At 38.0% G+C, this 14,513-nt stretch overlaps 1 protein-coding gene across 10 annotated transcripts in view; it reads left to right on the top strand.

Moving 5' to 3' along the window:
* Positions 1–14,513, top strand: part of ELP4 (elongator acetyltransferase complex subunit 4) — a 259,381-nt gene that overhangs the window by 138,204 nt on the left and 106,664 nt on the right. For 2 of the 10 annotated variants that reach the window (XM_065592508.1, XM_065592513.1), the window contains one exon: positions 2,881–4,829. The exons of 7 other annotated variants lie outside the window; for them this stretch is intronic. In XM_065592508.1, coding sequence (XP_065448580.1) covers positions 2,881–2,922 — 42 coding nt within the window. In that variant the 3' untranslated portion in view covers positions 2,923–4,829. Of the gene's footprint in view, positions 1–2,880; positions 4,830–7,434; positions 7,642–14,513 lie in introns of those variants that run through there. One more of the 10 variants, XM_065592507.1, reaches the window with a different exon arrangement.

Below are 14,513 nucleotides of genomic sequence, written 5' to 3'. Positions count from 1 at the left end.
TTTATTTTAAGTTTGAGCAAAAGCCATTCAGTCATATAAGTGAGATGAATGTGTGTGTTGGCTGGGTGGGGAGAAATAAATTTCACCTTCTCACTTTTTGTTTAAAGAAAAAATAATAATTCTACAGCTGAAGTGGCTAAAGTTTGAAAGTTGCAATTTGGCTTAGAAATACTCTTCTGCATGGGGAAGGGTAGCTCAGTGGTTTGAGCATTGGCCTGCTAAACCCAGGGTTGTGAGTTCAATCCTTGAGGGGGCCATGTAGTTGTGTGTAAATCTGTCTGGGGATTAGTCTTGCTTTGAGCAGGGGGTGGGACTAGATGACCTCCTGAGGTCCCTTCTAACCTTGATATTCTATGGACTTGTTCTGGAGAAAATTGGCTTTGATGTGACTAAGTTATGAATGAGAGAATCAAATACTGAGTATATCTGCTAGAATATTTTTCTAAGGTAGTTTAGGGGCCTTTCCCAGACTCTGCAGAAGCTTCATTAAGTGTTGGAAGTGTGTGTGTGTGTGTGTCCAACGGACTAAGGTAGCAGCAGAGTTCTGCTGGCCTTGGTCAAGGATAACAGTGTCCCAGTGGCATCTACCCAAATAGTTCCAGCTTTAGGAAATTGCACAATTTATTTGCAATTTTTTGCAAGGTAGCATATAACTACACACGTAAGAGGACTAGCTCAGACCTGTAACATGGGTGTCCTCTGCACCTTGGACCTCTCGCTAGGTCCACACATCCAGACTATATCTAAATCTTGCAGGTTCTTTCCGTAAGATGGCCTTTACTATCCATTCACACATCTAGAACTCTCATCCAAGCTCTCATCATTTTGCATTTCAGTTACATCAATATCCTTTTTTCTGACCCTGAAAAATACAATCTTGCCCCACTCATATCTATTCAGAATGCTGCTACAGTGATCATCCTTCTAGCCCATCATTTTGACCATGTCACCCCTCTTTTGAATCTCTCCACTGGTTCTCTTCCACATCAAACGTAAGCTGCTTGTATTCACTTTCAAGGCCCTTCACAGTCAGTGCCCACCCTACCTATTATCTCTCATTTGCTATTGAGCTATCAATGATCGCTTCCAATCAGCCCAGGATGCCATGTCCACTGCCCATTTGTTAAATTTTCAAACAAGCAATTTCATGCTTTCTGCCATGCTGCCCCTGACACTTGGGATCTGCAAAGCTACTTAATTATCCACTTACAAATCCCTCCTCAAAACTCTTCTAGATGCCCACAAAAAACTTGATACCAGTTAAGCTGCTAATGTGCAGTGACCACTGCCTATCGTGCTGACCAGTATTTAGACTCCCCTGACTGTATCCATCTGTTGTCTCTTGTCTTATACTTAGATTTTAAGCCCCTTAGTGCAGGGGCCATCTTTTATTTCTCTATTTGTACAGCACCTAGCATAATGGAGTCCTGGTTCATGACTAGGGCTCCTATGTTCTAGGTAATACAAATAATTACTGCTATTACTAAAAAGGTTCTGTCGTTGAACCTTAACATTGCCATTACCCTGCCTTTTGAGCGTTTAATTGAGCAACCTGAACATTGCATGATTATTTGGGTGGGAGGGAGTGTATGGGACAATTTTTAATTAATATGCAGTAAGCTTTTTTTTTTTTTTTTAACTCTGGCATTACAAATATTCTGGAAAATACTGCTTGCTGGCTTAGGAAGATACAAATTGTCTTTTCTAAATTTGCAGTGTCCACTGGGAAGGGGAGAGCAAGGAGGTAATTCCTGGGGTTCGGCGGGGAGTATTTATATCTTTGACCTGATTTGGTAATTCCAACAGGGAAAGGCAGCATAAAGTTGTTGTCATGGCTGCTATCTATGTAGGTCCACCAACGAAGGCTGCCCTGGGGATGCACTGAATCAGCACATTCTTCTGGTCAGTGCTTCTAATGCTTTTGAGGTGAGTTATGGTGGGGCTGGGCTGGGCTCGGCTTGGCTTGGCTGGGCAGGATGTAGGTTCGTTTTGCTGCTGCAACACCCCTTCAGTAGGCCAGGCCTTCTGCCACCAGAAGCTTTGTAATGTGAGTTATATGAAGTTATGTTGCTGTAACCTGGGGGTGAATCTGTTCTGCATCTATAAGTATTAAGACATATGTATGTTAAGAAAAATGCACCAGTGCTAAGTTTGTAATTTAAGTGCTTCTTAGTACTGTTAAAATATAGTTTTGTTTACAGCAAGAGAAATTGTGATAAGGAAATAAGAGGAAGAGAATGAAATGTTGGAATTTAGATCTGCCCTTCAACAGTACCATAGCCATGGGCTGTTTCTGCTTTGTCTGCATCATTGTCTAAACTAAAAATAACATTCCCATAGCCTTATTGTCAAAGTTGTTATAGCTACTCCTTTAATTCTGTTTAAAAATGGATAGAGGGAAAGGCAACATAAATATTAAATGTGTGCAGATATTTCAGTAAGTAACTAACAAGAGATTCCTGATGCTCTGAAGTGCTGCATAGTTAAAAGGAGTCTGCATTTTACTTAAGTAAAGAGGCGTTTAGTAACTGCAGATTGTCTTAAGTATATTTTTGCTTATTTTTATTTAATTATTTAACTATTATGTATCATTAAAATATATAACTATTTTAAAAATGTATATTTAGACATTAACTCTGATGCCAATAAAAATGAAAACAATTCATCCATATAAAGCTATACTAAAAGTTGTTTGATTTGTATTTCTGTCTTGTTTAAGCTGTATACTTTTATAGATTTAAATTTCAGTACCATATTATAGATGACGTAATCATCCCTTTTAATTAATAACTAATATGTACTTCTCATATTACTCATTAGGTAAATGAAAAGACATTTGATTTGTCCGTTTTCTTTTAATAATGCCCTTTTTCTTTCCAGAATAAGAAGATAATAAATATTGCCACATTAATAAACAATTGAAATCCTATTGAACAATGAAAGATCGTGCTATGTGAATGATCTGTGGGATGTGCAGAAGCAGAATGGGCATTTGCATTCTGTGTGGCCCTCGACAATAGGGGATATTTTTTTGAGGCTATGTGGGGGAACCAGTTATGCATCCTGCATAAAGAATGCAGCTCTCAGTTGGCTAGCTAGTATTGAGCCTATGTCTTCCCTTTGCTGGTCATAAAAAGAGCATTCTGGTTGTGAAGGGGCCAACAAGAACAGGTCCAAGCTACTAAAATGATCCGAAACTGCAAGATTGGGTTTAGTTGTATCTTTATAGTAAGGGAATTAAGGTCACATGTTCACTCTGTGATTGAGAAGATTTTATTATTAATTGGTTATGCGAATTAATAGTTACAACAGACACATTGGTGTTTTTCAGCTTACTGGTTTAAGCTGGTATAATCATTGCAAGTACCTAATATGCTTAGGTTAGGACTTTCAAACTATGCATACAGTTTGGCCTGTGTACCTTCGTGTATCTGCACTTGCACGCTCTCAAACTCCAGTGTATGCTTGCCATCTTGATTTGCAGACATATGTCTATCTGCGTACCCAAATCAAGAGGTGTGTGTGCAAGTCACAGGCATGCATATCTGAAAAACTGGCCCCTTAAACCTTTTGTCCAGTTTTGCTGTTTTAACTTGTGTGTTTTGAAATGATGCAACCTTTTATGTTGATCTAAAAAGACTGGTATTAGTTGAAGATAGGATAATACAAGAGATAATTGAAACTGAAGTACTTCAACTGTTGCTTTGATAGACGGTTGATAGATTTGAGTTCTTATAAATAAAGCTAAGAAAAGAAAGCTGGTGAATGCTTCAGTTTTCCTATTACAATATGCAGAGTAAGGTGATCAGTTTAATCTACTGCAAAGTGCATAGCATCTGTGCAAACGAGTATTGCTTTCCAAATTTTTGAATCAAAGGCAAACAGTATTTACTAGGCCAAAGGGAAAAACAGGTGTAAAACCAAGAATGTTGTTGAAGTAAAAATGTAGAAATCTTAATAAAAATATGAAAAGGTATAGTGTAATTTGTATTGAGACAAAAGTGGTCTGTAATAAGGAATTGTTTTACACATATCTAGAATTCTTTTGTTAGCAATCCCTTTAATTACAAAAAAGTAAATGTATATTTCTGAAGTATCAGGAAAATGTTTTGCACTTCATGTAGTTGATTATCATTTATAGGGAAAGTAAGGATCTACGTAAGATTGCATTGATAAATCGTTTAAAATAATATTTTGAGCTGAATAAAAATGTTGCAAAAATACTTGCTAGCTTGAAAATTACACTAGCTATTCTTGTTTCAAATTTCATTTGATATATTGTTCTGTATGATTTTATGGTAAACATATTATTCCTTGAACAGGAATAGAGTAAGCTGCCAGGAAGGGGTTTTGTTGTCAGAGTAGTTCCCGCCTCATGTTTTGTAAGAGATTTCATGGTCCCATTGTAAAGAGTGGATGATTTAAAACGTGTTCCCAAGATAAACTTTCCCATTGTCATTAATGAGGATGGATAATACTGAGTGACAACTGCATTAGGAATGACACAGAAAGAGCTGTTAGATTTGTCAGAGCATATCACTTCAGGCAATGAAACTTGAGGACATTCTTTTTTTGGTAATTTTTTGCTACTTATTGTGAGGATCAGGGCTTGCGATTACTCACACAGGTGTATTTTACTGTTTTGTTGATGTAATATTTAAATAGCTTTTGAAAGGTAATTTGTGGTAAATATGGTCTGTATACTGTCATATTTAACCCTACGCCACTTCTGATGATGCAGTTATTTCTTGACCCAGAAGTAATTCAGCAACAAATATTTCTTTAATTGGTTTAAAAATATCAATTAAAAAAGATTTCTTGAGTGAAAACTGGCTTATTTTATGATATTTTACTGAATGAGAAATATTTAAATTCTGTATCTACAAAAATGATTTTTAAATACTCAGGTAAAAAGATGTACCCCGCATTTCCACAACAAAGCTTCTGGGATATAGATAAAGATTTAAAAATTGAGATGCATGTAATTTACATTAACTTTAAAAATAACATTTCCTTATACCGAAAGATTTTTTAAAATATTAATAATTGAATAATTAATAATGTATGACTTTTTCTGGTGTTTAAAATCTCTCCAAACTACAACATGCCTATCAATTTCCATTTTGAACATGCAATTGGTCACTTTTTCGCCTTGATTCATTTTGCCTGGCTGCCAACCAAATTTTGCCTGTGTATACATTCTTGACACTAATAATGACTGAGTTTCTGTTCGTTTGCGTGCAAGATTTCCCAAGCGGCAGTTTGGGGCTCGGATAAACTATCTATCATGATTGCATACAACTAATCTGCCTCAACCAAATCAGCCAATGATTGAAATTACATTTGACAATTCACCTCTCCTTGGCATGCCTGAGGTGAACATAGCTACAGACCATCCCCGGAAGGGCATAGCAACTCCTCCATATGCTGGGGAGGATCCTTTTTATTTATGTCAAGAGACTTTTAGCAAAGCATGTAAAGGCAAGGTAGATTTTTTTTTTAAACTTCCTTGTTTTCAGATATATTGCTGCTGCTTTTTCCTTAGCAGAACATTTTATTTTTGCAAGCTTTTTTCTGATTATTAATTCATTAAAACCTTTAAATGCTTACTTGTCTTATTAGAAACTGATATAGGTTATCCAAGATAATATTATGTGTACATAGGTTTAAAAATGAAAAAAGCATTTAAGGCTTCATTTGTTGTCTGAGAATATTCTTTTATTAATAGAACAAATGATAGTCAAGTATCAGACAAAATGCCTGTTACTCTGTTGATCTTTATCAGAGTTTACACCTGCTTGGAGCATTTTGATAATACAGAAACTGAGAAAGAATGGCAAGAAAAAACCTGCCTCTGTCAAACACAAATTCTTTTAAAATTAGATTTCAGAGTGTGTGTTTATTTAAAGGGTTGCTAATTTTTTATTGATTTGTTAAAATGTCTACTGCAAATATGAAGAGAATAAACCTCTGATTTCAGATTAGGATTACTGAAATATCTCTCCAAAATAAAAGCTTCTGTTGAAAGTGCTTTCTGCAGGTTTTCAACCTTTTTATATAAAATCTGTTTTGTAATAGTTACTTCAGCATAAATTGAAGAAAATTTGAAATAGTCTTTTTCTTCACAAGTGCTGTATTTCATATTTGCTATGTATGTTTGCCTGAAAATCATCCTTGATGATGAGAAAATGATAAACATTTTTAAAATGCAAAGTTTAAATGTAGTTCAGCTGACAAAATCATACTCCCAGGAAGATGGAGGGTAAAGGGGAAGAGGACCCTACTCTTCGTTTCCTCTTATGGTTACAGTATATTGAGCGAAAAGATACTTTCTGGTAAAAAAAAAAAAAACCAAACAGTCATAATAAAATAGAGCACATTAAAGAATTAAACTCTAGCGTATCTTTTGGTACCTTTTTATTATTTTTGTGTAACAACACATGTTGCACATGTACATTTGAGGCAAAGAATAAAGATATGAAATCGAGGTGTCCCCTTAAATAACTGTGCACTGCTTCTGGCGCTATAAAGAGAAGTTGCATGTGTGTATATGAGGGCAGAATGTAGTCGATGACTGTTATTCTAGTTCTGTTACAAACACATCAATTCACAAATGTCTCCTTTTTCAGAAATCAGATACAATTTTTGTAGGGCTTTTTTTCTGTAGATTAAGTTTAATTTAAGTTAATGATGTTCTTGAAATAGCTGACAGCTTCATATAATGTGAATGCATTTGTCCTTAGATCTGGGGACAAAGTTAGCTATATGGTATCATGCTTCTAGTAGCATTTACAGCTCACAAGTACAGAAGACCAGAACCCTGTTCCATATGTAAATCATTAAGCATGATCACCTGCGACTCTGAAAGCAGGGAGGAAATAAGTCTGCCACACAATCATGTATAGTTGACTTGTTCCAGTAACAGCATAGTAAACCTACACCAAAACATATCTTATTTCCCATACTTATCTAGTTATTATCATTGACTTTCTTCACCTATGCCTCCTCTCTTACTGTTTGATAGTAAACATTTTTCCTGTACACAATCCTAGAAAGATCATTCTTTTTCTGAATAACAACCCAGAACTTGGTATCTTCTATTTCATAAACAGTATGATAGATTTCTTATCCTTGCACTGAGTGACTGGGGTAAGGTTAAGAAAACACAGAATTTTCTTGTTCCTTTAAAGACTGTCTCCTTTTCTTGCCACCAAAACTTGATTTTCGCTTAAAGTCTTGTCAGCATACTGTTCCTCCTGTGTGTTGGAAATTCAGTTATGGTCAGAAAATAACTACAACAGAACTACTCCCTGGTACGTATGAAGCAGTAGTAATTCTAACTTTACTTGGTAAAATAAGTTTTTAATTCTTTCTCTCCTGTTATCATCATAGAGGCAATAGAATTTTGGGAGAATAACCTGGATTATTTTTTAGTTTGCAGATCATCAACCGTGTGCAAGCCAGAAAGAACACATCTTGACTTTCAAGCACCGATTGAGTTTCAGGGCTAGCAGTTAGAGAACACTTCTTTACTTCTGAACTGAATGAATCTGACCCAAAGTCCTTGATAAACAATAAAAATTAAGTAATACAATGCCAGTTTTAGGGACATTTATCAAAGTGTAATCAAGGAGAATGGGAAGCTGAACTTCCATGAAGGCTGGAAATTAACATTCTTAACTTTCCAGCATCCCCAGTGTGTTGGGTTTTTAGAGCACAGTTAGTTTGCTAATTATTATAAACAGCAGTCTGCTTTAATGCGGAATACACTATAGTTGTAGCTGTGTTGGTTCCAGGATATTAGAGAGACAAGGTGGGTGAAGTAATATCTTTTATTGGACCAGCTTCTGTTGGTGAGAGAGACAAGTTTTGGAGAAGAGCTCTGTCTGGCTCAAAGGCTTATCTCTCTCACCAACAGAAGTTGGTCCAATAAAAGGTATTACCTCACGCACCTTGTTACTTTAATGTTGATTTTCACAAATTTTCATACTAATTTGTCCATGATATGTAGTCAGTAATGTGTACTCTTGACTTGATCACTTTCTTTACATTCTGGTCTGAGGTTTTAATTCAATTTTTGCCATCAATCAGCTTTGCTGTAGTGATTTCTATTTTAGCGTCTTAGATTTTTTTTTTCTATCACCATTTCCAGTATATTTTCTACTGAACTGTTTCTAGGAAGGGATATAGGGTATGCTAACACCATAACAATGATACCAAATAGCACCATTTGAAAGGAGTAGGCCCTCAGCTTAAAAATATCCAGGTTTTCTGTTTTATTTTGGATTTTGTTCTAATTGATCTTGTTACTTACCTGTGAATGGGTCTGAAGTGGGTGTGTTTAAGTAAGAATAGGATGAATTTTGTATTTATAGTTGTAGATTTACCAATATGTTCAGCTGTGGTTTACTAAACTCCATGTACCCTATACCCCGTTTCTTAAGACATTCTAAAAATAGAGGTGTTTTTGGAAATAAAACATGAATAAAGTAATCATTTGGCAGCTATTACAAATATCAGTTTTGTTAGCAAGTAAATCATAGTATCCTGATATGTGTTTGAGTCATCTAGTTAGATTTGTTAATAGGCACCTGCTGTATTTATTACAGAGCTCAGTTTGAGATTATTGAAGAAATAAGTTTGTTGGTGTTTTAGGGCCATATTCTGCTATCACTTGCATCCAATTTACCTTGGAATTTTGCATAAATATGTCCAGTGAACTATATAATGCAGCTCTTTCATATAACATAGTTATACAAGCAGATTGTGCATCATAAAGAAGGTGTGCAGATGCCCAAAGTGAACAAAATAAACTTGTTCTGTTTCAAAAAGTAATCAAACTTTTTTAAAAGTTTTACATGTACATTAATGTTGACAGGCAGCTTTAATTATGTACTGACTTCTAACATTCACTGTGTTCATCTTCTCATGCACAGTTATGCCCTCAGCATCAACTAATTATAACCTTAGGATCACTAAATGTGCATATGTGCAATTACAGGAGTTATTGAACATTACTAGGGCCCTACCAAATTCACGGTCCATTTTGGTCAATTTCAGGGCCAGAGTGTTTTAAAATTGATCAATTTCATGTTTTCAGATGTTTACATCTGAAATTTCAAGGTGTTGTAACCATGGGGGTCCCAACCCAAAAGGTTCCCGGAAGTGGGTCTGTTCTCTCCTCCAAGCTGCCATGCAAGGGAAGGACAAGTCTTCTCCCTCCCCAGCCCAGCCAGGACTTGCAGCTAGGAGCCCCCTGACTGGGGCACTCCCAGCAGCAAGGGAGAGATCAGATTTCACAAGGAGGGGCTTATTTCATGGTCAATGACACATTTTTCACAGCCGTGAAATTGGTAGGGCCCTAAACGTTACACTTCAAGATAAAAATCTAATTATTTGTAATTTCTTCACAGCAACTTCTGTATATTAATCTAAACCAAATCCTTAGATTAAAGGTTTTTAATACAGAAAAATGTAACCTTTAATAAAATGATTTTGATTTTTACATACAGCATAGATTATATAGTGTATATTATTGGCAGGCATACACGACCTGATTATATTCAGTGTGGGCAAACAGAGGATAATCCCAACCAGTAATATATATATTCTTGGTGTTTCACAAGAGCTGATTTCCCAAACTTGAAGAAAATTATGAGCAAAACTGATTAGAAGCCCAAATTTAGATAGAAAAATGTGAATAAAAATTTGAAGCTCTTCAAAAATAATTTATTAGAAGACTCCAAAGCCATCATTCCACAATTAAAAAAGAGGATAACTTTAGCTAAAAGCACATTTAGGTGCAATGGTGAAGTAAGGGCAGTAATTAGAAATTAAAAAAGCAATATATAACAAATTGAAAAAGGGGGAAATAGATAGTAATCAATGTAAATTTGAAGTTATGAAGTGCATAAAATTGATAAGGGAAGCTAAAGATACCAAGGGAAAATCCATAGCTGGCAGAGCTAAGGACAATCAGAAGGAACTTAAGTATATTAGGAACAAAAGAAATCCTAGAAGTGGTATAAGCCCGTTTCTAGATGGTAAAATTGTTAATAATGGTGCAGCAAAGGCAGAAATGTTCAGTAAATATTTCTTCTCTGTATTTGAAAAGAAATGTATGATGTACTTATATGAGGATAAAGAAGTACTTTCCAGTCCATTGGTAATTGATGTTTGACAACCTCTACTAGAGATAAACATTTTCAAATCAGGTGGCCCATATAACATGCTTCCAAGAGTATGAAAAGAGTTGGATGATGAGATCTCCTGCTTGCTAGTGTTAGTTTTTAATATATCTTGGAATACTGGAGAAATTCCAGAAGTCTAGAAGAGTTAATTTTGTACCAATATTCAAACAGGATGACCCTGATAGCTACAGGCACTTTAGTTCGACATGAAGCCTGGGCAAAATAATGAAGAAGCAGATAAGGATTCAACTGATAAATAGGGCTCCATGTTTGTCCTGGAGGTCACGGATTCCATGACTTCCTGTGACCTCCGTGACTTCTGCTGCTGCAAGTGTGGGTGGAGGACAGCCATACCAGCCGCTGCTGGAGCAGCCCCGGCCGCAGGGCCAGCCACATCAGCCGCTGCTTGAGCAGTCCCCAGGTCCAGCTGCTTGGGCAGTGGTCCTGGGGGCAGCTGCAGCTTGGTGGCTCCCGGCAGCAGTCCCGGGGCGGCCGGAGCAGCCGCTGGCCCCCTGGGACTCCCCCTCCCTCCATGACAGCAGCCAGAGCAGCTGCTGGCCTCCCCGTGGCTTCCCCCCCCCATGGTGATGGCCGGAGCAGCTGCTGCCCCCCTCCCCCGGGCTTCCCCCCATGGCAGCGGCCGAAGTATCCGCTCGCCCCCCGGGTCCCTCCCCTGGTGTTCCTGCCCCATGGCGGTGGCTGGAGCAGCAATGAGCTCACTCAGGCTTCCCCCCCTGCAGCTGCTGCCACAGATCCCCCAGGGCTCCCCCCACCCCCAGCCGCTGGTGTCGTGGGCTCCCTCCCCCTGCAGCAACCCCCTCCCCCTCCATCCCACCCCAAGATTCAGTGAGGGGTATTTATGGTATAAGTCATGAACAGGCCATGGGCTGTGGGGGTTTTTTTTGTTTCTTGCCCATGACCTGTCCATTACTTTTACTAAAAATATCTCTGGTTAAATCATAGCCTTACTGATAGAGAATTAAAGGATATGAATATAATTAATGCCAGTCAACGCGGTGATATGGAAGATAGATCATGTCAAGCAAACCTTTGAGATTACAAGAATGGTTGATAAAGGTAACTGCACAGTTGTAATATATTTAGACTTTTGTAAGGTGTTTGAGTTAGTACTGCACAACATTCTGATTAAAAATTATCATTATACAGTATCAATAGACACACTTTAAATTGGTTAAGAACTGGTTAACTAAAAAAATGTAGTTGTCAATGAGAAATCATCCTTGCATGGGGGTGTTTCTACTAGAATTCTGCAGGGATCAGTACTAGGTCTGATGGTGATCGATATTTTTATCAGTGATCTGGAAGTAAATATAAAAATAATGATGAGGACAGAACTGTCATACAGAGTGATCTGGATCATTTGCTAACCTACGCCCATTCAAACAAAATGTATTATAATACAGTCAAATGTGAAGTTATATATCTGGAAATAAAGGATGCAGGCCATATATACAGAATGGGGAACTAGATCATGGAAAGCAGTGACTCTGAAAAAGATTGTGGAGTGATGTTCTGGCAAAAAGGATAATAGATCCTTAGATGTATAAACAGGAGTGTAGTGAGTAGAGAGATGATGATTTAGCACTATTGGTGAGAATGATATCGTAATACTGCATCCAGTTCTGGTACCAACATTTTAAAACGGATGTTGAAAAATTTGGAGAGGGTGCAGAAAAGGACCACAAAAATTATTTGAGGTCTAGAGAAAATGTCTTAATGTAAGAGACTTAAAGAGCTTGAGCTGTTTTTACCTTGTCGGAATGAAGACTGAGAGGTGACTTGATTACAGCTTATAAGTACCTTCATGGGGAGAAAATACCAGCCATTAAAGAAGCGCTCTTTAATCTAGTGGAAAAAGGCATAATAAGAACCAGTGTCAGGCTTCAGCTTCCAGCCAACTTCAAATTAGAAAGTAGACACAATTTTTTCAGAGTGAGGATGATTAACCATTGGGACAAACTACCACGGGAAGTGGTAAACGCCCTATCTCATGATGTCTTCAAATCAAGACGGGATGCTTTGCTGGAAGATATGCTTTAGCCAAACATAAGTTATTTCCTCGATACAGGGATAACTGGATGAAATTTAATGACCTGTGATATACAGGAGGTCAGACTACATGATATAATGGTTCCTTTGGGCCTTAAACTCTATGAATCTATGATACAGTGTGCCTCATTCAACTGATTGATATAGTCTTTAAGACTGGCAAATGCCAGAGTCTTACACAATGTGACATTTATGAAAGATATAGTGTATTTGGTATGTATAACTGGGCTTGCCCATTATAAAGTGAAAAGTCAGCAGTATAACAAGCCAACTCATAAAATGATTAAGCCCGTTTGAATGCTATTTGAGCCCTGCATTTTAGACTTTGAAGGAGTGATATGTAGCCTTGAGAAATGTGACATGAATATCAAAATAAGGCCTTCACCCCACACTGGATGTTCTCACATAAAAATAAATCTTTCATGTATTTTCACAAAATTGGAAACCTCAGTAGATAAATCCTAATGGAAAGTCACATATGAAAATTAAGCTATGACTAATTATGGTATCATAGTTAAAGTACCCTAACGAGACAGATGGGGGAATCAAAGATGGTGAACTGAGTGAATGTAGTCTTGGTAGAAGTACTTTAGTCAGGATGGGATTGTTCCTTGCAAAATAAAAGAAACAAATATTTTTCCCTTCCTTGGGTTCTGAGTGGATGTGACTAGAGCTTTTTGTTGTAGGGTTTTTTTTAAGGAAACAACAGTCTGACAAGCTAGTCGGGTAATGAACTGTGGATAAACATACCTGCATAGGACTCTATTCCCACCTTGATCGACTCATGCCTTGGGGCTGTCTAGTCACTTGTGATTTCCCACATCCAAAGTAGCTGCAGCATTTGGGGGCACTGGAGCTGACAGCAGTAATTTTTCAGTGCATTAAACACTATAAGCAACAGGTAAAAGGTGGTGCAAATTTAGCCTATGATTCAAGAAAGAAAAGACTCCTCTGTCAATTTCTTGTATGTCTGGGAAAAAGGAAGACAAACTTTGATTTTTGAAATGTAACATAAACTTTTTTCTCCCCCTTTCTCCCCCTCCCCCCCCATATTTGTCTCCAGCAACGGTAATAAGTATTCTTTGTGGCTATGCAAGAAGGAGGACCATTAAATATGGTTTAATTAGGCCACAACTTTATTCCTAAATGTCTGGAAGTACTGGCAGATAAAAATGTACAATGCAGGTAATTCCATGATCATTTACACATACCTGCTGTCAGCCCTTCCCCTTGTCCATCCTGGTCCCCAGCCAACCCATTGCTGAGACCTCATCCTCTTCCCTAAATGAGGTTTAAGGAGGGCTCTAAAAGAGGAAGGCAGTTGACTCCCTGCTGTAGAATTCATAGGAGCCCTGAACCTCCTCCCCCACTCCACTTTCTGCTCCTTTAAAGAGTACCTTCTTTAAATCCTTTACCAGTCTTTTTTATCCAGTCACCATATCCATTCCTATAGAGTACTCTGCATTGGACAGCCACCCCAAGGAGGCACCAGCAGTTAGCTTGGCTATCAATCGCAATACCTAGCTAAGTTCCCAAACATCCATTGATGTCTTCTTTAATATCAGCGAAAAATGTATCTGCTCCCTATCCTCCCTGAATAACTCTGGTGCCCTGTATGCTATGCTCTGATGACAAATTACCAATCCTCCTAGCCTTGTCAACATGTGGGTATTTCACAGCTGCCTGCCACACCCTGCATGGCAACATGTCTAACCAAATAGTTTTTACTCCTGGAGAAAGTTCCAAGATCTTGCCCCCATCCCTCATAGATCTGAGTATTAATCCCATCCCTTTACACGTTCCCAAATCATTTTCCCTGAGGTGAACCACAATCATATCTGAACCGCAGCCCAGCTGTGAACCTCTAGACAACCTGGATGCTCACCTGCGCACCCAGTAAAACAATACTGTGCCAGCAGATCCATAGCACTGTCTGCCTGCATCTGGAATGCAAGTGCAAAGGAAAATTAACACACATCCTTCCTGGGGTATCTCACACATTCTGTGTGCTTCAAAACACCAACGCTGAATTGCCCAGGCACTCAGACCTAGCTGAGCCACTGCTGTTGCCACCCAGATCCTGAATGAGTGGAAATTAAATTCATGTTCTGAAAGCCCCAACCTCATCAGTCCCTGTCTTAAAATTGTAACAAACTGGTATGTTGTCAGAGGACTCCTATCACCATGGATAAAGAGGGATCCATCTCTCCCTGGTCTTATTGACATGTATTCCCTAACAGCCTCCACAGGGCA

Source organism: Chrysemys picta, chromosome 4 (assembly GCF_011386835.1).
Source record: "Chrysemys picta bellii isolate R12L10 chromosome 4, ASM1138683v2, whole genome shotgun sequence".
In the NCBI taxonomy this organism is placed as follows: Eukaryota; Metazoa; Chordata; order Testudines; family Emydidae; genus Chrysemys; species Chrysemys picta.
Note: the sequence above shows the minus strand (reverse complement) of the source record. Positions and strands in the feature narration are given on the sequence as shown.